Genomic DNA, 21165 nt, shown 5'->3' with positions numbered 1-21165 from the left:
ACTAAAACATAGGCCGGCATTCCATACTTATCGGGCAGATTCGATTACTTTTTCTTTTTTTTTCTTCTTCCTTCATTCTTTCCTTACTTATATCCTTTAATTCCACTACCCATCCTCGAGCCGACCTGTTGAGGTGTCATCGTAAAGATAGACAATTACGGGCGGCACTTCTCTCTTTCTTTTTTTTACATAGTCACATAGTAATACTTATCGGGCAGAAAGTCCTATCTAAAATTGCCTATCATTGCTCAAGGGCATTTTTTGACGCCCCGGAACTGCAAGTGAAATGACATTATACAACATGTTTTTATAGATTGTGAAAGCTGATGTCCAGGAGAATAAGTGGGGAGAGCTCAAAAAATATTAAAAATGTTTTTTAATTGCCATCAGAAGTTCCCTTTGCATGCTCTGGAAGTTAGCGCAATCATATATATTTATTGCAGAGTGTTAATAACACGCTTTGGCAGTTTTATAAGTAAGCATGTTGAGAAAGTTGGGCGGAAAATAACTGACCTTAAGCACAAATACGTCTATATTGTTGATTTACTGTGCTTCTAAAAAGATATCACAGCAAAACTAGCAAAAACTAATTGCGAATCTCTTCTTTCCACTCATCGGGCAGCAATATATGAAATTCTGAAAGAAATTCCAAGAGGTCGACCAGCCAAGTTTTGATCGACCTTTACGTGGAATTACCCTATAATGGGTTGGTTGTGACTTCCTTTGTTTCATGGTTTATGCGACAAATAGCACTCGTCTCGTTACCACTGTCTCACTCTTCCTGGCTGTGCAATCCCTACATTCGCTCGCCGCGTCTTTGCTTATCGGTGACATGTCATAACTTCACGTGACCGTCTACCTGACCTGCAGCATCCGTACATGCACAGTATGCCAAGTAAGGGTAGACCTCAAGCGGCCCTCGCGAGCTTTTTAAACATGTATGGGAATGGGTTGATCTCAAAAACAATGTCATGCTTGCTTTTGCGTGTTCCTACACTGCAATTGTTAAATTGCATGGTTGCCTTTGGGTATCCCGGCATTGCAGTTTGAGGATCGAAGAACCCAAGAACCACTATTCGATTTTACGAGCTTCCATATCTAACAATCCGCGCATGGTCATCAATTTGTTAAATCGTGTTTTAACTTTACGTAGTTTCTGGTTTTCCAGCTTCGCCGTCATGTCGTTTCCGATCGGCGCAACGATGTGCATATGTTAGCACCGATGGCGCCTTACGGTCAGACAAATGCGGGTATGTTCCTTTTCACATGGGCAACAGACTGGAAAACACTGACGGTAGCAACACCGTTCTCCGACGTATTCATACCTGCAAGCAGCGCCTGGCTTGAGGGTGCACCCTCGAGCCTTGACGCTGTTTTTGCGAGCGTAGCAGCACTTTTCTTGGCACTGGGACTCGGTGTAGCCGCAATCACACTGCTCCTCTCCTTCGACCAAGTTGTTGCCACAGATCGGTCCGCTGTCAGCTGTGCGAGAATTGAGATGGAATGTGGGAGAAAGTTTACGAGCAGTCTCTCTAGCATATTCTTTTGTGCTACGAGAATAATATTCACTTCACAGCTATCCATCGGTTACCAGCTGTGACCTGCATGTGGAGAAAACCATTGAGTTTCCTAAAATTCAACTACAGGAGACTCTGGCGCTGCTATCGCTGAACTACCATAGGAATAATAGGTAGTGCACAAATATGCGTAGTTTTCATGCTTGCGACTTCGAACACGCTTGAGGCCTTGTTCATTGCTGTGATGCGGACCGTAGTGAACTTCATGACCTGATTTGATTTGCTGAGCTTAAAAGGTTAAGGTGGTGAAGTGCAACTGCTGAACATTGGCGATTTTCACCTTGTGACAAAGCGGCTCCAGATCACGAGATGCCAAACGGAGTCGAAAGAATGAAGATTAGACAATTCCGTGTACTGCCCAACATTCCCATGCTGTCTGAAGCACCAAGCTCCCGTAGACACTAGCGCCACAGTTCCCTCTAGTGTATTTATAGGAAACACTATAGACGATATCTTAAAACTGCTCTGAGTTTCAAGACGTATTCGATATTTGGAACGGGTTGTAAAACACTGGGTCTGTTTAAGCCGGGCGTAAGGCGCAATTCGTGTACTAGAAAAACCGCGCAGAATGATGACATTTTTGATCCGCCGAAACTATGACATCGTCTAAGGCGAGGTGATCTTTGAGAGCCTTGCCTTCGAAGCAGTTCTCCCGCTTGCTGGTGCCCTGCAGCATGGGCGTGATGACGTTGCTGATGTTTGAGATGCTGCACGGCGAGAAGTGGTGGTTGTTGGGAAGGGTGCCTTTCGTGGTCTGCCAGTACATGATGTAGGTACCAGCGTTCTTGTCCTTCGGAACGCACGGACTGCTATCTGGTTCGTCGTGCTGCGGGGCAAGCACATTCGGCAACGAACGAGGATCGCTCTATACGTGTTTTGCGATTCAAACAGTTATTAAGGTGGAGCCCTTTGATGCCTCATCAAAGGTGAATAGTGGCCGTCGGTGCCCTGCACCATCGGCGTCAACACAAGTAATGCAAAAAGAAATTATCATCATGTGGCGACATCACCGTGTGACGTCGTCATGACGTCAGAGATTGCGAAAATTTGTGAACTCATCGTAACGTCACAATGGCATCACATAACGTCACGTCGCATGATGACGTCTTCACAAGACATCACCGGTTGGTCAGAGGTAGGCCAATCACAGAGGCAGTACAATACCAGGTGATATCCAGAAAACTTGCAATTCCTGCGATCCTGGAGGTGGTGCAAAAGTAGGTTACGCGCAGAAAGCTATTGCAGAAAGCAGATTGGTGAGTGAAGAAGAAGGGACTTTCGTATTACAATTGTTCTAATAAGCGAATAAATAAGGAAACATGTGCAGTTTTTGTAGGTCCGTGTTTTGAAGACAGTACGTCACCACTGGCATGAACGAGCCAAAACGTAGCACACTTGCCTTTGCATTCGGAGAGTAGCGGGTTGCATTGGTCTCCGAACGTCAGCTATTTCAGCTGACCGAGACGTGTGTTGTCGCGCGAGTAGTTTGTGAGTGTTTGATGATCTAAATGCTTTGGTATAGAGCTTTGAAAGGACAGCCCTATTCTACTGCTGCATCTGCTGGATGTTACATATCGTGCTTGACTCGGCATAGTAAAGCATAATGCGTGGTGTGTAGCTGCCTTCTATAGCAATATGCACCTTGCTTCACCGTACAGTAACGCACCATCTCTCACTATTGAGCGAAGCATCGTGGTATTTGCCAGTGCTGCGTAACATACTTAGGAAACGCTTATATATAATACTATGCAAGACTACGTTAGATTGATTCTTGTACTACGTGAATCTCAACAAAAGTGAGCATTGGCATTTGCGCGCGTTGCTGGACAGACGCACGTAAGAGACAGCACTAATTCACCCGTTCACCCAAAGACAGCATGCTGAATGGCACTCACATAGCGGCACAGCTAGTGTGTGCACAATTCTATTCCTCGTCCGTGAAAAGTTGCAGATTTTCAACAATCGGAACGTTTCGTTCCATTTATTTGAGATTTTTTTGTGTGCGCTTGCCTTCGAGCACAGCTTGAGACAAAAATAAGATATCAAATATCCAAGAATGTGGATGCAGTAATAACTACAGAACACAGAGCCTTCAGCATATGTATTAGAAGTGTGTGTGTGTGGGGGGGGGGGGTAGCGGTGCTACACTTCTTTTCCCACACGAAGGAAGGCGAAAAGTTTGCCCCATGCTTTCACGGAGTTTAACGTGTCCCGTGACTACTTAAAAAATTCGGATTATGGCCACGCAGAGTTCTGGCCATAATGACGGCCAAAGACATCCAGTTATGCATGCCAAGAACTGCTCACTCCAACATTTACTCCCGGAAAGTCATCAGGGTCGAACGGCAAGCTGCTGCGAAAAGCACGCCATCGTTTTATTTTCATTTAGTTTTTCTAATATATATTATTTACGAGGGAAGTTGTCTTTTGGACTCGACCAACGTGGGAGGGGGAGCGGCGCACTGTGATGGACGTTCACGACAACCTATACCGTGCGCACGCCTGGGTTTAGTTCAAAGATCCTCGAAAACGCGGATGTCAACTAAAACAAAGTGAAACGTAAAAGCAAAGCGTTGATAATCATCAGACCACGTGTCAAACAGAAGCACGTACCCTACGCACACGCTGCGTTTGTATTGTCCGGGGAAAAAAGGGGGTGACAATCATCAACTCCTTGCCATGCGTGAAACATGAATCTCCCTCGCCATTCAATGCGGCGCACTCACGGGGGATCCGAAATTGTGTCCCATCTCGTGGCAGAAGGCGGTTTCGCTCACTACGCGGGCCACGTGGTCGCCGTAGTTGAGGAACGAGATGATGCCCGTGTTGAGGCTGAGCCTGGACAGCCCGAACTTTGTACCCGACTTGTCCCTCGGCACCAGTCGGTTCTTGTCGCACACGCCCATGGTGCTGGCTGTGGAAGAGAGTGCACTAACTTCACAGTTGAGGTCATCACGTGCCGCAGCTGCATAACACGACTTTCGCATTTCAGGCACTACTTAATTAGTATACCTTTAACGCTACGACAGATTGTGGAGGAAAAAACCTCTGTGAAGACAGCAAGGTCCAATTTTCTCAAGACTGTTCAATAATATCGTTCCAGCTGTATTCTCAAGTGCATGAAAACGCGTACACAGTTAACTCAACTCTGTGACACGCACATGATATAAACGCGTCGTCTATGTCTTCTTCTCCTAAGTTCAGTCTATGCTTGCCTCTTAACTAGTGCCCAAGTATAGTTTGCAGTGCAGCAAATATTGCGATTCGCACAAGCAAGCAAGTAACGCACTGTCCCCTTCTGGTTGTTGGCAATGACGTAGCATAAAATGTCATCAAAAGAAGCTTGCTCATCATGCATTCGTTTAGCTGTATTTATTATTCCGTGCAGCGCATGTTCCACTCTCCGCTGTCCCTGTAAAGGTTCGAGATGCCAGAGTCTGCAGGTGAGAGGAAGTCGCAAGCTTTGAAAACTACAAGTTTAATGGTGTTGCTTGAGTTTCACCGCTCCCTCGGTGTATTTGGGGCCTGGAAATAAATAGATTGTAAAGGTCAGGTGACCGCTCTCTAATTCTTTTTATTAGTGCCTCCAGAGGGATATACTAATAATGGAAGGAATTATTTCCGAGCAGTTTCCGAGCAGCCGACGTTTCTCAAAGCGGTTACATAAATGTGTTGCTTCTCGATATACTCTGAGTAAATTCTGTCCTTACGCTTCTCATTTTCTAACTCAATAAATGCTATACACAATGATCAAAATTTTCCTCAAGTAGCATGCTTTTTTATTATTACTTGAAACGTCATTACTTTATTACTGTTGGTTTGCACATATGCATATAGACGTCGGTAGAACTCGTTGTTGGTCTAGCGTGTGATACCAACGCTAATCAAAAGAAGCGTTAGTGATCCCTCCATTAGTGTACGCAGTGGAGAGAAAGCGTTCTTCGGCTGCGCACGTGTAATCACGAATTTCAATCTTGCCTCATACGCATTGTCTCTTGTTTTCTGCAATTTATTTGGTAATTCTGCCTATGATTAAACGGTACGTGTTTGCACGAATCCGCGTATTCTTCCTTGTGAGCATTCTTTTATGTATTTCATGTTGTTTCACAACATATTTCTTTCAGGTGTATAGCTTTGCGCTCTGTTTTCGATAATAATGGACATGAAACTAAACCGCAGTTTTTCCTGAATGTTTTCACCCTTGAAGAAACACTGCAGAGAAAGACATCATTTTTCTACATTTGGCGAATTATTCTCTCACAATACCGAAAACTCCACGCTGGACGCGGGAAAACGCGCGAGAAGAAAAAGCGGGTTACGACGCAATCTTCACGTTTCCGCGCCAGTTACCCTGACGTTATAAATTTTCACGTTGTGTATAATAGGGCATACGTAGTTCCTTATCAGTAAACATTAAGTACATTGATCTCGGAGAGAGCCACCGCCTCCTCTATACTATACAGGCACCGGCTTAACATACAAAGTTTCGGGAAGCTTCTTAGTCAGTGTGGCCAAAGCGTGAAGAAACACTTCAAAACGCTTGGCGTCACCATCGGAGATCTCGGCAAAAGTTTAACAGTGATACTTTCAATAGTAATTTTCTCATCTGTTAATAAGCCTATGGTAGCGACTTCAACGACACTAGAGTATAATTTATCAGTCGTAACTAATTATTGTTTTACTTTGGTGTCCCTTTAAACGGAATTCCATTTGTAGTAATGGCGCGGGAGAACAAGGACTGACCGGTCGCATTGGCCACGTAGGCCAAACCAAGGACGCCATTGGCGAAGTCTCGATAGGTCCACGTGAACGCCAGGCAGTAGTCGTCGTAGTTGGCGGTCCGCGCTGTGGTAAGCAGCAGCAGGGCCGCGTCCATGTTCTCCTGACAGAAATCGGTGGCCTTGTTCGCACAGCTATTGCTATCGTTGATCTGCGGCAGTCATGGCGGCCATTTTAGTGGAGTTGACCAGTACCCGCATACCCGTAAATATTTACCGATGGGACAATGGGGTAAGCTTGCAGACTTGCTGAGGAGGTGGCAAATCTCTGTTTGGCTAGTTGATGCTTTTGTGGTTTTTGGTATGTTCGCATAACATGGTAATCACTCATATGCCACAATATTAATTATTGATAGCGGGGCTATAGAGAAGCACGCAGAAAAAAAATGAACAAGGACATTCTTTCTACGTCCTTGTCAAGTCACATGAAGTCACTATGAGAAAAATAAATGTTCTCATTTGTCCATTTTTTCAGTTATTGCACTTTTTGTTGTTGTTTTTGTTGTTTACATTTGTCAACTCTTCCATGCATTGTCAGTTGAATTAGTGTGTAAGCCATAGGGTGCCCCTCTTTTTTTCGCTTGCGCAGCCTGAATATAACTTTGTTGAGATCTAATCATGCGACCGAGATCTAATCATACGACAGTGCATGTTCTACCGATGCAATGCACTGAAACGGTTCATTGAATTAAACGTGCGCTGCGGCGTTATAAGAATATATTTATAACATGAAAGCATTCTTTTGAGTGACATCGTCTTACGCAGCCGCTTCTTTGAGAGAAAAGCCCTGCAACACTTTTTCAGCATGATCGGGAAAAGCTGTCGATGTAGTCTATATAGGTAGGTATAGGTATAGGAAAAACCTGAGCCAAACAATATAGCGCAGCACGCAGCCTGAAATTAACCATTTTTATAAACGTAAGCTAGAAATCGCTTCCTTTTCTCTCAACAAACCATGCTGCAAACTAAAAGTCCACGGTCATAGGCTGCTTTAAGCATCCTGCGCCTTATGCAACAGCGCGACCACCGAGGTATGTCTGCACGTGACTCGGAGTGGTATCAAAGTAAAAAAATATAAAACTGTGAAAGTGATTAAGGTCACGACGCGCGCTAACGAATGAGCGTAGTTCTGGCCATGTGTCATCCCCTCTCCCCTGCGTAGCTTTCAGCGATCTCGCTATCACGTTGAGAAAAGGCGCTTCAAGCGTGCGGCAAATCCCTGTAGACCCTCTCGTCCTGACTGTTTCTCAATTTTTTTGCCGCTCTCAATTCGTGATGCAATAGGTTCTCTTAATGAACGCATTCAATGAAGAATTGGAAAAGTCTGGCAGAGCCCCTTTAAGGTGGTACATAGACACATACAGAGGGCGCGGTACCTGGACTTTGTGCACGACGAAACTGACGTCGTGAATTCCGTGGAAGTCCGTGCGTCGGTAGAGCTCGGAAGCGCGAGCCACGTGACCCGCGATCAGCGTGGAGATGCGCTCGCGCGTGCGCACATCGTCGCCGTCCAGTTCCAGGTACTTCTTGTACAGCAGATGGTCGATGGCGATGTGCAGGCCGCAGACTCGCAATGTCGGTGCGCTGTCCTTCACAAGGCTGGCCACGCTGCCAACGTTTTCCGTGTTGGGGTACAGCTCCTCAGATTCGTGCTCTTCTAAAAGTTTCCTATTCGTCCAATGCTCACTCCTGGTACTGCGCTGCGTTTCCTGGATGTTAACGTGGGAAAGACATCATGCAATGGACAGTGCTTCCAAGAATTGGAGGACATTTTGTAAATTTCAAGGCGTATTAGGCGAAAGCATACGTCCATTCAACCTAATGTGCGGTATTTTTTTTTACTCTCTCTCTCAGCAATCATGTGATGACTAGCGGCACATAGCAATAGTTGCACCACTACAGCTGAGGCCTCTACCCCTTACTCTCTCTCATATGTAAGGAGTATACAGGGCACAGATGTTGCTATACGCCGCTGTGTCATCACGTGATTGCTGAAACAGTGTGAGAAGGAGAGGCTAAAGCAGACGCCGTTCCAGGGCCCGAACGGACGGACGCGAGTATGAGATATGAAAGGCTCCCGCCTTAATACGTTACGCTGGCACAAACATCCACAATCTCATTCGAATATATAGCATATGCTTCTTGTTTGCTATTTATCACCACACATCTTTCCACCCTTGCATCCCCTTTGTTTGTGTGTTTATTTATTTATTTATTTATTTATTTATTTATTTATTTATTTATTTATTTATTTATCTGTCTGTCTGTCTGCCTACCTGTCTGTCTGTCTGTCTGTCTGTCTGTCTGTCTGTCTGTCTGTCTGTCTGTCTGTCTGTCTGTCTGTCTGTCTGTCTGTCTGTCTGTCTGTCTGTCTGTCTGTCTGTCTGTCTGTCTGTCTGTCTGTCTGTCTTTCTGTTTTTCAGCTTGCCCCTCGTGTATTGTACCTCATGAATAACAGATCTCGAGTCATTCGCCTGCTCATTGAAAGCGAAAGCGTCGCACACTTCACAAGGATACGGACGGGAGCGAAGGTGTATTCAAGAACCAAAACGTGGCTGCCGATTCAAGCCTCAGTCGGGTCAGCTACACCGACCGTCCCGGAAAGGCGCTGGTCGTGGGTTCAATTCCGGGGCCTTGGCGAATTTATCTTGAAGCAGTCAGTGGCTTTCCTTTCGGAGAAATCCGAATGGATTTCCTTGCGGCTTCACAAACGGGTGGTTGTCATTCATCCCTTTCATAACCCTTTCGCCAACTAGCAAGTTTCTGCAATATTAATTTCTAATATCCTCGTTTAGCATGTGAAATTTCACATAGAATGTGCGTCTAGAACTAACAGATGTGCACTAGCAAGGCAGTAGGTAATTACATACACTCTAACTCACATTGGTGCAAAATGTATTTGAAATCTAATGCAGCAGTAACCAGCGCAAGAATTCTTAAAACACAGTTGTCACACAGCGACTGCTAAAGCTGATGATGTAAGCGAAGTCCGTGACATGACCGCATCGGGGGAAAGGCGCGCTGGCACTCCTTTCCAATCTGGCCGTGATACCGCCTCCTAAAATATTGGTTGTGGTGATTTCCATTGTTACCACGACTTCAATGGTTACCGTGGATAAAGTCCGCAGATCATCTCTGACTAAACAAAAAAGATTGCCTCACTGGTGCACTCGGCAATGTTCTCTGATGGTGAAATCAGCGGCCGCCTGGCTCGCGACGTCAGTCTGGAGAACGCACTTCATTAGGGCAGGCTTGCGTGCATCCGCTCTTAAGCAGGAAAAACCACGTACGTCTATAGTTGTAACCGAATATAGTTAATCTTCTTATGTAACAGATCTGCTGCGACACCAAGAGTTGTTGACGTAACTGTCAGCAACTGGCAAGTTGTCAGCAGACTTTCTAAAGTTGTAAACTGCCATAGTTGCTCCTAACGGGGCCACTAGGAAGAAAGCTGTTTCCTTGGCTGATTTCTGGAGGACTCGAGAAGCATCGACACTGATTAGCTGAATGAATAAAATCTGATCTGAATGCCTATTCCGAAATGTAGGGCTTTTGTTCCACTCTTTTGTTTCAACAGATTATGACCGCATGTGTCGCTTCATGAAAAGACTGAGGGAGACCAGTTATGTCTGTGTGTTTCATGGACATATTCAGTGGACCAAGTCACGCCTGCGCTGTCCGGGCCGATAGCGAACGGTAATTTATCTTAGAAGTAACTGCTTACTGCTCTACCATAGTTCAAGTATTCAAAATAGTTAAACATTTTTGCAGAACAACCAAATTACTTGACTTTTCTTCGTTCAGACGTGTAGGACGGCTTTATGCCCTCCCATAGTAGAGTACGAAGTACTTTAAATTGTAAAACACTTCTCCAAAACTCAAAAATTAATGCGCGAATGAATAACGATGTTTCATAGTACATATATCTTGTACCCGTGATGACGGCCTTTCGGCTAGCTCGGTAGAAGCCGCAAGCTCCTGCATCCAACGCGAGGTCTCGCTGTTGACGCCGCACCATCCTGCGTCGGGCATTCTGGCGTCTTTGGCGGCGTACATCACGGAGTGGAAGGGCGTGCGCCGTGCGAAGAACTTGTGCGCCCCTTCGACGTAGAAGCGACCCCAGCGGGACTGGATGGAACCTTCGAAGACGCCGTCGTGCAGGCCACCGTATACCCGACTGGAGGGATCGCCTGCAAATCCAAGGAGAGAACTGAAGGCGTGTCACCTATCTCCGTAGCTTCCGTTGTAAGTCTAAAGATTGCATCCAATACACAAAGAAACCAACATTATTACGTGTTTTTCACGTTCAATTGTAGTTTGACGTGTACTTTACGGTAATAATGAGCCACATGATCAGGCAAAGCCATTGGGAGAAAACTTTGAACCAAGTGAATCTATACGTCGTGGTGTTCACCCCTTCGCATTATGTGAATTCTTTCCTGTGGGTGAAGTTTATTAAACGCGAATTCTTGTTTTGCTAACCAAGTGCGTCGATTCCTTGTTGTAGTACACCTACGGTTTGCATTCTTAAACAACTCTATTTTTTTTTGTTCTTTTACTGTGCGCTGTTTATTGGTTTCCTTTATCGTATTCATATAAGCCCCGAAGTTTTTGCTATTTTTAAGTATGTTGTGTTAAAAATCTAACCCACTCTCCTCTATGGTGCCTTGGGGCCGGAGGGTACGGAAATAACTAAATATACAAATACACAAATAATTATAAATAAATAAATAAATAAATAAATAAATAAACGCACTTGGGCTGTTTCTGACTATATAACCGCCTACATCTTGATGCTCTCGTACAGTCACCCCCCTTGTGGTATAACCTATATACCGGAATTGGCATAAGAGGGCGTGTGTGAAGATGAACTTCTGTCAGCGTTCACCCCCTTCTACTGGGAAACCTTGCGCAAACCTATATGTATGTCAATTTTTCTTTACAATTGAAGTAAATGCAAAATACATAAGTGTTATATTCAAGGCAAGCTTACGAGCACAAAATTCAATTAGCAAAATTTGTATATTAGATGTTGTAGCCTAAGTCAACGGAATAAAAAAGGAGAAAGTGTGCGTTTAGCTTGCGTAGTTGTCAGCCGCATGACAACCAGTGAAGCGGTACTTGCGAGAGACGAACGAACGTCGATAATAAAGACCGCGGTTGGGTTTTTATACCAATCAGTTCGCCGCTGTAGATGTGACCTATGTCCGGCTTCACTCGACCGCGGCTCGAAGTCTCGAACACGAGGTCCTTGTGAAAGGCGGACGCATCTGGCCTCAGCTTCAGATGAAACAACCTGCAAAACGAAGATATTTCTTCGCAAAACAACGCTTCCCCGTGAAACATCGCTGAAACGAGCCCAGCGATCCCACAAAACACGCATCGCATCTTCACGTCGAAGGAGAGTCTGTTATGAGGGCAAAGGCTTAAAAGCGAGAAATGACCCTGGGCGGTGGCGCCCCGCGGCGGTGGTGTATAGTGGCTAAGGTACTCGTCCGCTGACCCGCAGGTCGCGGGATCGAATCTCGGCTGCGGCGGCTACATTTTCTATTGCGGCGAAAATTTTTGTACGTTCGTGTGCCCAGATATGGGTGCACGTTAAATAATCACAGGTTATCAAAATTTCCGGATCTCTCCACTACGCCATCTCTCATAATTATGTGGTGGTTTTGGGACGTTAAACCCCACATATCAATCAATAAACCATGGACGGAGGCGTCGACACGAGTGATGCAAAATGTCATCGCGTGATGGCATCACACTATGACGTCGTCATAATGTCACACGTACCGACATTTGTAACCTCATCGCGACATTGTCGTGCCGTCCCTGTGTCAGTACATGACATGGCCACTTGGACAAACATGGGCTGATAACGGAGGCAACTGCAAAACCACGCGAGACGGATAAGCTTTCAGTTGCTCCCACGTCGGAAGCAGGGATAAAGGATTTTGTGTGTGGAAAGCTTTCAGGCGGGACAACAGTCGACTCAGATGAAAAATAAGAAAATAGCTATCGGTAAACAGGAAGGTGGGCCACAGCGGCGTAGTTCATTGTTTCTGACTGTGGTGGCGACAGTCGACCAACTCCTACAGTGACTACTGAATCTCATTGCGGTGATATCGTAAATAGAAGCCAATACTGAGGTTTCGGAGAATGGAATAACTTCACCTCCTCCAAGGCGACTGCCTAGATTGTCTCGCATGGGTGGCTAGTGTCTTGTGCTTAAGTAGCTTTCTAGTATGGTGGAACTATACACTCAAAGCTGTTAGCAAACACTTAGCGTAACACTTCAAGAATGCAGTGGCAATGTCTTCAAAGCTGAGCGTCAAAACATATAGGCAACGTCAAAGTTTAAAGTTGCCTATCGAGCTCAAACAAAATTAACACAGATTTTATAGGAGACGGCTTAGCTGGCTGCTCCTGCTAAATAGTGGCTCAGAATTATTCGACATAAGAGCGTATTTATCTGAAGGTCACACGTTCTGTCACTACCAGTGGGAAGTTGCATTTCCATTACTTCACTTTCTTCAAATGTGCATGCCGATTATACTACAATGCATTTAGATCAGTACAATTAACGTGCCATACACCTTCCTTCACTTCATGGTCCGCTGGTTTTTGTTAATTTTCGATAAAAACAAAAAGTCAAGCCCTCTAAATTGCCTTTTTTCATCTATTTATCAGTAGATTGTGCTTTAAAGAAGAATACGCTTTCTAGAATCAAACCCGTGACATTTTTTCTAAGGATTATCGACACAGCCACTTCTTCACATTCATGGTATGTAAAAACAAAATGTGGCTGGTCCTCCTATATATAAGTCGGTATAACACGAAAGTTAAACGTGTATTTACAGAACATTTATTGTGCACTATTTCAGCAACGGCAACAAATTTCAAAGCGTATTTTAAACGAAATATATTTTTGAACGTCACTTCCGTGGCGGAAGTACGTCCGCGGAGTCATGGGGCACCCCGGCATAAAACGTTTTCGTGTTGAAGAACAGCTTAACAAACAAAATAATGTTTTTGTCTTGAAGCTCTAGTGACGGCCTTTATACGCACCAGCTTCAAATGAATCCGCGCTCACTTGTGCAAAAAATACGTAGAAATTGACGCCTTTCTTTGAAACACTCGTCAATGATGCAAGCGTTATCACTCAGTGCTTTCAGACCATTGCATTTGGCCATGGTGGTCTAGTGGCTTAGGAACTTAGCTGCTGTCCTGCAAGTCACGGGATAAAATACCAGTCGTGGCGGCCGCATTATCGATGGAGGCGAAAATGCTTCAGGCCCGTGTTCTTAGATTTGGGTGCACGTTAAAGAACCACAGGTGGTCGAAATTTTCTATGGCTCCCACTACGGCGTCTCTGGTAATCATATGGTGGTTTTGGGACATTCAACGCCAATAATTTTTATTATACCGCATTGCACCGTAATTAACGCTTTCTTCTCGAGCGTATTGTACAACTGACAAAAATTTATATATCATCATCGATTGGCATGTGAAGCTAGGAAGGAATTTACCATACTGACATAGATGCAATGTTACAACTCTTTCTGCACCAGAACTGAACATCGCGGCCAAGTTTTTTTTTTTTTCATTCACTATTTAACTTTTCCCACCATAACTATTTCGTTGACAGTGCTTCTCGATGCAATCTCAAATTTGTTATATAGCACAGGACTCGGCAACCTTTTTAGGCGAAAGGCCAAGTTGCAGGGAGTTGACACAGCGACGGGCTTCACAGCAAATTGAGGAGGGTCGGAGGCTTTTCAAACGAACAGAAAATTTAGACGAATGTACATTAACAAACAACACTGGATTAATTTCATGTTTATTTTCATAAAGCATATGTTCCAATCAAACATGGGTTACAAGCGAAAACATCATGTTAGGTCAAAAGTGCTATCTTGGCTAATAAAGGAAGCCACGGCCCTGAGCTGTAACATGCAACTCCTTCCCCGCTGTTTTCGCGCTGATGTATAACATGAACCAACTGGCCCTTCAAGGTACCCTTGAATCAACCGTTTACTGAACCCGTATTCTAGAACGCCCCTTCACTCAATACTTCACCTTCACTTGAGAATTCCGATGGGAGCGCCGTCTGTAGGCAGGGAAAGTCACTGAATATCAGCGATAATCTACGGCGATTCTTGAGTAGCGTAGCGCCACTTTCAGCCGCGCAGCGGCGCAGTGCTCAACTCTCTCGAGTGAAGGGAGAAAGTCGAGTTGAGGGGCGTTTGTGAATACGGGAGTGAGTCTTCGCGTTTCGTTGTATCTCCTTGCCTGTCGAATCCTTGGAAGCGGAAGTAAACGATGTCGTGCTGCGAGCTGCTGCCACCCAGGGATCTCCTGACGCGAACGTGTTCCCTGTGCACCCGCCGTGGCTCGTACGACAGGGGCTCGAAGTGGCGCACGTAACGGTTCAGGCGACGCGCTGCAAATGCACCCGAATCCGCGCTTATCAACCTCACTCCGGTATAAATCTTTTAATGACGATAGTCCTTCTTGGGCACCTTCGACGGCAAAATTTTAGTCTGTCTGTCTGTCTGTCTGTCTGTCTGTCTGTCTGTCTGTCTGTCTGTCTGTCCATTTGTCTGTTTGTTCCCCATAACGATACCTCAAACGGCACCAAACGGCCAACCCCTTCCTCAGCGTCCACCAATATTGCTCAAGGTTTAGAGTTCATAGTTGTACGATTGTCAATTAAAAAGCAAATATTGCGCATATCTGAGGCGTTATAACTACACGTCTATGTTCTTTCTGTCTGCCTTTATACTAGAAGAGGCACACAGAAGTAATTCTAAGGGCTGTAGCGTTTATCGCGCTGCACTGACAGTGCAACGCGACGCTCAAGAAGGTGTTTCCAACGCTTTGCTACGACGACATGGTGGTCGCACCTGCCTGTCGCTTTGCATTCTACACCTTATCACCTCCGAGACTGGCGCGCATCTTTCTCCGCGGTCGCGCACGCCTTCGTTTTCGAAGATAACTGCCAGATTGTGCTCGTGTCTAACGTGCCTAGATGCGCTTGTTCGTCTCCGCTACACGCTCGAGGCACTCTAACGCAGCGCCTTCAGAATACCATTCACCTATTTTCTTGCGCAGAACATCAATTAAACGTTTTATTCACTCTCTCCAGGCGCAAGGCTATCGTCTTTCGACGACATCTACAGAGTAAAATGTAGATTTGGGCCAATTTTTTACAGCGAAAGATCACAATAAGGGTTACGTGCGGTGCCATATGTCCGCTGCCGCTGGTGCCCGTTACCACTATTGCACGAAATAAAAAAAAACTTCGCGAATAAACACACCAAGGACACAGCAGGATTCGAACCCGGCTTCCCTGCGTGCCTGCCTACTGTTGTACCACAGAGCCACACCGTTGCAAACTTTCCTTAGGCAGACATAATATCGTTAAAGGAATTGCGTTAGTATGAATAATAAAGCGCTTTAGAACAGCAAAGAAACAACCAGGTGTCACAGAATGCGAATTTCGTGACGAGTTGGTCGTCCAATTATTGCAAACCAAAAAAAATTATAAGAAGGAACGAAAACAAAGTGGAAGCATTTCCCTTAATAGGATTAAACGATTTTGCCCCCCTCTCCCGTTTATGTTGTTTTTTTTAAGTGTTATCGTTTTTGGAGCCTATAGAGAACATGTGTTCTCCGAAAATTATATGGCTGTTAGGGTTTATGTGGTCGCCAGCGATAATGGTGTGTCATGTGTAGCACTGTTACGTATGAGCCTCAAAGAAAGGCATATTTCTTCCAGAGTTTCGTTAATCTGGAAGTACAAGGTAGCTTGTAAAGAGAGTAAAACGGCACACAAAGATCACCCCCGCATGTAGAATTCGTGACAGCACAGCATATATTTTTTTCTTTAGATTACAGATTGAAACAGACCGATACCAATACTGTATTCCAGAGAAACTCGCATGGTCCTGCCTTCATACGCCTAAGACAACTCGGTTGTGCAAGCCATCTTATTTATCTTCTCGACCGATGTATTAATCCGCCTGCATGTGATCGTGCAAGTGTCTTGCATTTTTTAGATGTGAAAGCATCTTATACTCGCGCCTTGTAGTGCGCCGTCCGCGCCGTCCGCACCGCTTCTCGAACATACGACAGCTGACGCGCGCGCATGCGCCGTCGCGCCGTCGCCCACCATCTGTGCCGCGCGCGCTTCTCCTTCGAGAACATTCGACAGCTGACAGCGCATGCGCCGTCGCGCCGTCGCCATCTGTGCCGCGCGCGCGCTTCTCCTTCGAGAACATTCGACAGCTGACAGCGCATGCGCCGTCGCGCTGTATATATACTCAAGGTCGGCGCTCGCTCGCTCAGTTGCCGCTCGTCGGTTGGTTTGTACGGCGCGTCGACGTCCAAGGTCGCGGTGAAATGAATTCCAACGAATCCACAAACACAATGATCGACGTCCCTTCGACCAGCGCCGCCCTTTCGCATACGTGTGTACGTGTTCACTCATTTAACACCCCCTCCTACAACCACGTTAACCAATTTAGCCATCGACCCAAGTAAGTCGCAATTTAACACCCCATTTCACAACCACGTTAACCAATTTAGCCATCGACCCAAGTAAGTCGCACTTTAACACCCCGTTAACCAATTATATGCTCCGCATCCTCCTCAGTGTTCCCCCGAGGGAAGCTGCGGCCATTTTTTTTCACTTTGTTATTATTTTTTTCTTACTTTCTTAATTTCAGGGAAGCATCTTAATTTCTATTCTACATAACACACTCTTCAAACTACAATGCGATTGCCTAGTTCTTCGACCTTATTAGCTACGGCAAAGCCTATATTGCACTAAATTTTCAGAAAATGAAAAAAAAGGGGTCTCTATATTCATTAGCCTAAGATCGCGTCTCTGTCGTGCCGTAGCCGGGACGTTACAGCCCCGCTCACAGCGGCTTTGTGAACTCTTGCTGACGGTCGAACGTGCAATATCACAATACATGGCGCGGTATTTACCATCGCAGAAAAAAAATTCAATTCCTTAATGAAAGATACCACCGGAGCAGCTAAACGTCCTCGCGCCGACGTGACTAAAGTTCGAGCAACGATTAAGCCATGTCGCACTGTAATGCTAAATGGAGCAATTAAAGTCGACCTCAGCCTCACCGCAAATCATCTTAATTCATCCACATCGCTGAATCGTTCTGTTCAAATATTTAGCTACACTTCGTTTATCTTTTTTTTCTGTCATTCTGTTTCTTAATTGCGCTATCCTTATCATTTTCAATAAAACATAGGTTCGAGATGCAATTTCATAAAACACAGACTATAATTATCGTTTTGTGAGTTCTTGTTCCCGTACTTTTTATATACGCACAGTTACTAGCCCTGCGTAGAACAGTTTGTGACTGTCCAAGCAGCAAGTTAACATTCCTGTTCGTTTTCAACGTTGTCTCAATATTATGTAAATCATATAGATAAAATACAATCGCACGGGCCAATAATGCGCGCTGGGGAAATTCTGCTTTCCTTATAGATAAGACGTGCACCTACCTCATTTCTATGTAACTCTACCAGACCTACGTATCGCCGATATAAGCCGGATCAAGAACGTTCGAGTTCTAATATTTGTATCTTTGGAATAAATGTAAAACTTTTGTGTGCCACAAGAAACGAACCATGCGTGCTTCGTTTAGTACAGCTCACAGTATAGCAGAATGAGGCCGTGTCAAACGATGGTTACGACGCGAATGGCGCCGCACAAAAATTTCAGGGCTAAATAAAAAAACCAATCTTAGTTCTACAAATTGTGAAATCTGCAGAAACAGCTGAGCTACGATTCTCCTGCTTTTTCCTTGCGATTTCTTGCTATTCTCTGATTTTTTTGTAAATCTGTACGGGTACCTGTGATTAAAGTATTTGTAGAGTTGATATGCACGGAAAATAACGTGTGGCAGCTCCTGCTACATCAAACCTTGTCAGTGACTTCAGGCCCTATATCTACGCTTTAGCCAGTCTTGCCCGTTTTGAGTGTGCGGCTACCGCTTCATCTGCAACCTAAAAACCCTATATGAAACAAGTTACTGCAACCAAAGGGGTTTTGCAAAAATTGCTAGAGTGGAAGCTCCCGCAATGCTCTCCCAGCAGTAGTGAAGCCAGCTTTTGCCCTCCGAAGGTCTCGGAAACATGCTGTTTTCTGGTAGTGCCCACTTAGATATCAAGTGGCTTTGATTTGTTGGTCTGAATGCTACGTTAATTATAGTAGAAAAGACAGTTGCTTCCGAAGAAATAATCCGCATAGACTATAGTATCGGTGACTTAATCCCCAATAAAATTTGCTTTAAATTTAACGTTTACGAAAGAAACTAGTAACACAAGGACGCAGTTTGAGCACTATCTTACCCTAAAAGGTTGTCACGTTAAACTCGTTGGGCGTGTGAGACAAGAGGCCTTCCTTCGACGATGGCACACACGTTTCTTTAAAGCAAGAGAGGGACAACTAAGGTTTCCAATTGTCCCCTACTAGCCATGCACCCACTCTAGTACGCATGCATAAGCGTTATCCTGTAAAATGTGATTAACTTGATTCATTTTAATTTTCCTTTGACTTGTAACATTTGGATACCCAGTGATTAATTAGATTTTGGTGCTCATTTGTAAGATGTATACACTGTATTTGCTTGTTTTCGATGTTTTGTTTGTGTACGTACAAGTGTACAATGAACTTCCCTTTCTAAATCGCCGAATGTCAACGGCTCATCATGCCCCTAGTAAGATGGATGCCACAACCGCCATCAAACGGTTGGCATGGCTTCAATTGTGGGCAAGAATGTGCACTCCAGCAGTTTTTTTAAACCTCCTTGACTGCAGCCGAGGAAATTACGCCATCTATGGGCGTATCTGAGAACCGTAGCGTGGCATGCGTAGCGCACACCTGTCTGCCATCAGGCCCAGCTCTAGAGCAGCTACGCAGTTAAAAAAGTAATATTTCGTCTTCTAAAACGCTTATCGTGCATTGCCGTCCCACATACCGTCAACAAAGCCCTGGGAACAGGTCAGTAGAAGCAGCAGCAGAAGCAGTCTACCACAAGGTGTGGCCGCCATCTTGTTGTTCTTCGCACGCTCCACGCTGCACCTTTTCTTCGTTGGTCCTGTGTTGGTGGCTCATATCCACTATTGGGGATGGGCCAAATAAAGCATATAGTCCTAACTAGAGAGGTGACAAATGTGAAATATTCGTTGAGCCAGTGCAGAATAGCAGAACCAGATGCTGATATCTGTTGACCCTCTTGGCATCTTTGTACGAGTACATCTGTTTCACAGAACCTAAGAAAAAAAAGTCCTACAATCTCCTTGAGCTGAATGATGAAGGAGGAGCTTGCTTGGAACCTAGACGACTGAATAATTATTTTTTCTTCGAATTTGAATTTTTTTCTTCATTACATTAACGGCTGATTTAATGGCCACTTGGTGGGTGCTATCCACAACATATAGGTACAAACAAGCAAGCAAGAAACTCATTGGAAGAACCTGTGAATCCTCCTTACTAGTCCTTCACCATAATATAAAGACGTGACATGTTGTTATAATGGTGATTTCATATACACATATATACACAAGATGTCATCATTTACATATCGATGCAACTGTATACAAGGATTACGTTACTGATTACAAAGCTGTGTGACGTGTTTTTTTCTTTGAAAATTACAATTGTGAGGTCGGTGAAGTATGCGGCGCGGGCATCTTGAATTAGAGATTGCAGGTGAAGTTGGAGAGAGATGTGTCAATACAGGTTCGGAGTCGGGGTTCTCCTGCCGCCTCTGCTTTGAGGGCTGTCACTTCAGGGTCCGTCTGTCGATGCGCCTTCTTCGCAGCACAAAGTGCACATAATGCTTTAAAGATGTGTAGTGGGTACCTCGCTATTTAGCAGAATGACAAATGGCATAGTTACAATGTGCTTCCCTACTTCATTAACGTTATGATGGGCGTGTAGTTGGTACACTGCGCTGTCGCGTGTCTAACCTACAAGCCAAGGGACATGCCCCCCGAGCATTAGAAGCTTGGTGAGCGAGCTTCCAAAATCTCCTCAATTGCTTTTATATGCTTTATATCTCCTCGATAAAAACATAAGTTGTTCGACAGTTGTTCGCTAGCTTCCCCGTTACACCATCCAAGAAAGGCTTTCTTTCATTTTAACATGATAACGTTGAAGAGCTCGTTTCACAGAAATTACGGCATCCGCGTTGGAGTCGTTTGTTGCGAGCGAAAAGTCATCTTGTGCGTGACAGAACAAAAATGAGAAAGCTGCTAAAAAATAATATATATATTCAGGTCAGAGTGCGGATCGAATCCTGGCTGGCTGCGTGGAAAGCAAGTGTTGTACCACAAAGACATGGTACTTATTTAAACCGTTTAACAAGGGTTCTTCGCAGCGCACGCCCTCCCTATAATATGTCAGTAAATGCGTCCGACTTCACGCCCCTTCCCTATTATGTCAATGCGTGGGGCTGTGTTTGCGCACCCCCCATAGCAGGTGACTATGGGAGCGACCGCCTTCTTAACCCAGAGCCGTATATTCCCTTTGGCCTTAGCCCCCTCCCGTGCACACGCCTATTATTGAGAGGGGAGTCACCTTCGGAGGCCTCCACCACGTACAGACGCGTCCACTGTTAAAGAGAACACCTGCGTGCACCGCATGTTTAGATTTCCCTATCTTACAGAAGCACAGTGGCTTTTATTTGCGTAAGATTATTTGTGGTTTAGAGCACTGGCTCCTCATGACAGAATAGTGGAGTGCTTGAAGACTGTTTGCTTAGCCATTTGCTGTTACG

At 45.1% G+C, this 21165-nt stretch overlaps 1 protein-coding gene across 1 annotated transcript; it reads right to left on the bottom strand.

The window, feature by feature from the left end:
- Window positions 1–241: 241 nt before the first annotated feature.
- On the bottom strand, window positions 242–19435 carry LOC119185355 (disintegrin and metalloproteinase domain-containing protein 10). The gene is made up of 10 exons (XM_075893147.1): window positions 19363–19435; window positions 14645–14795; window positions 11530–11651; window positions 10289–10545; window positions 7732–8064; window positions 6321–6507; window positions 4304–4491; window positions 2214–2403; window positions 1326–1482; window positions 242–275 (listed from the first exon to the last, which is right to left on the bottom strand). Exons 1-10 carry the CDS (start codon window positions 19433–19435, stop codon window positions 242–244), a joined length of 1692 nt encoding a protein of 563 aa, XP_075749262.1.
- Window positions 19436–21165: the final 1730 nt, after the last annotated feature.

Source organism: Rhipicephalus microplus, chromosome 4 (assembly GCF_043290135.1).
Source record: "Rhipicephalus microplus isolate Deutch F79 chromosome 4, USDA_Rmic, whole genome shotgun sequence".
Lineage (NCBI taxonomy): Eukaryota > Metazoa > Arthropoda > Arachnida > Ixodida > Ixodidae > Rhipicephalus > Rhipicephalus microplus.
Note: the sequence above shows the minus strand (reverse complement) of the source record. Positions and strands in the feature narration are given on the sequence as shown.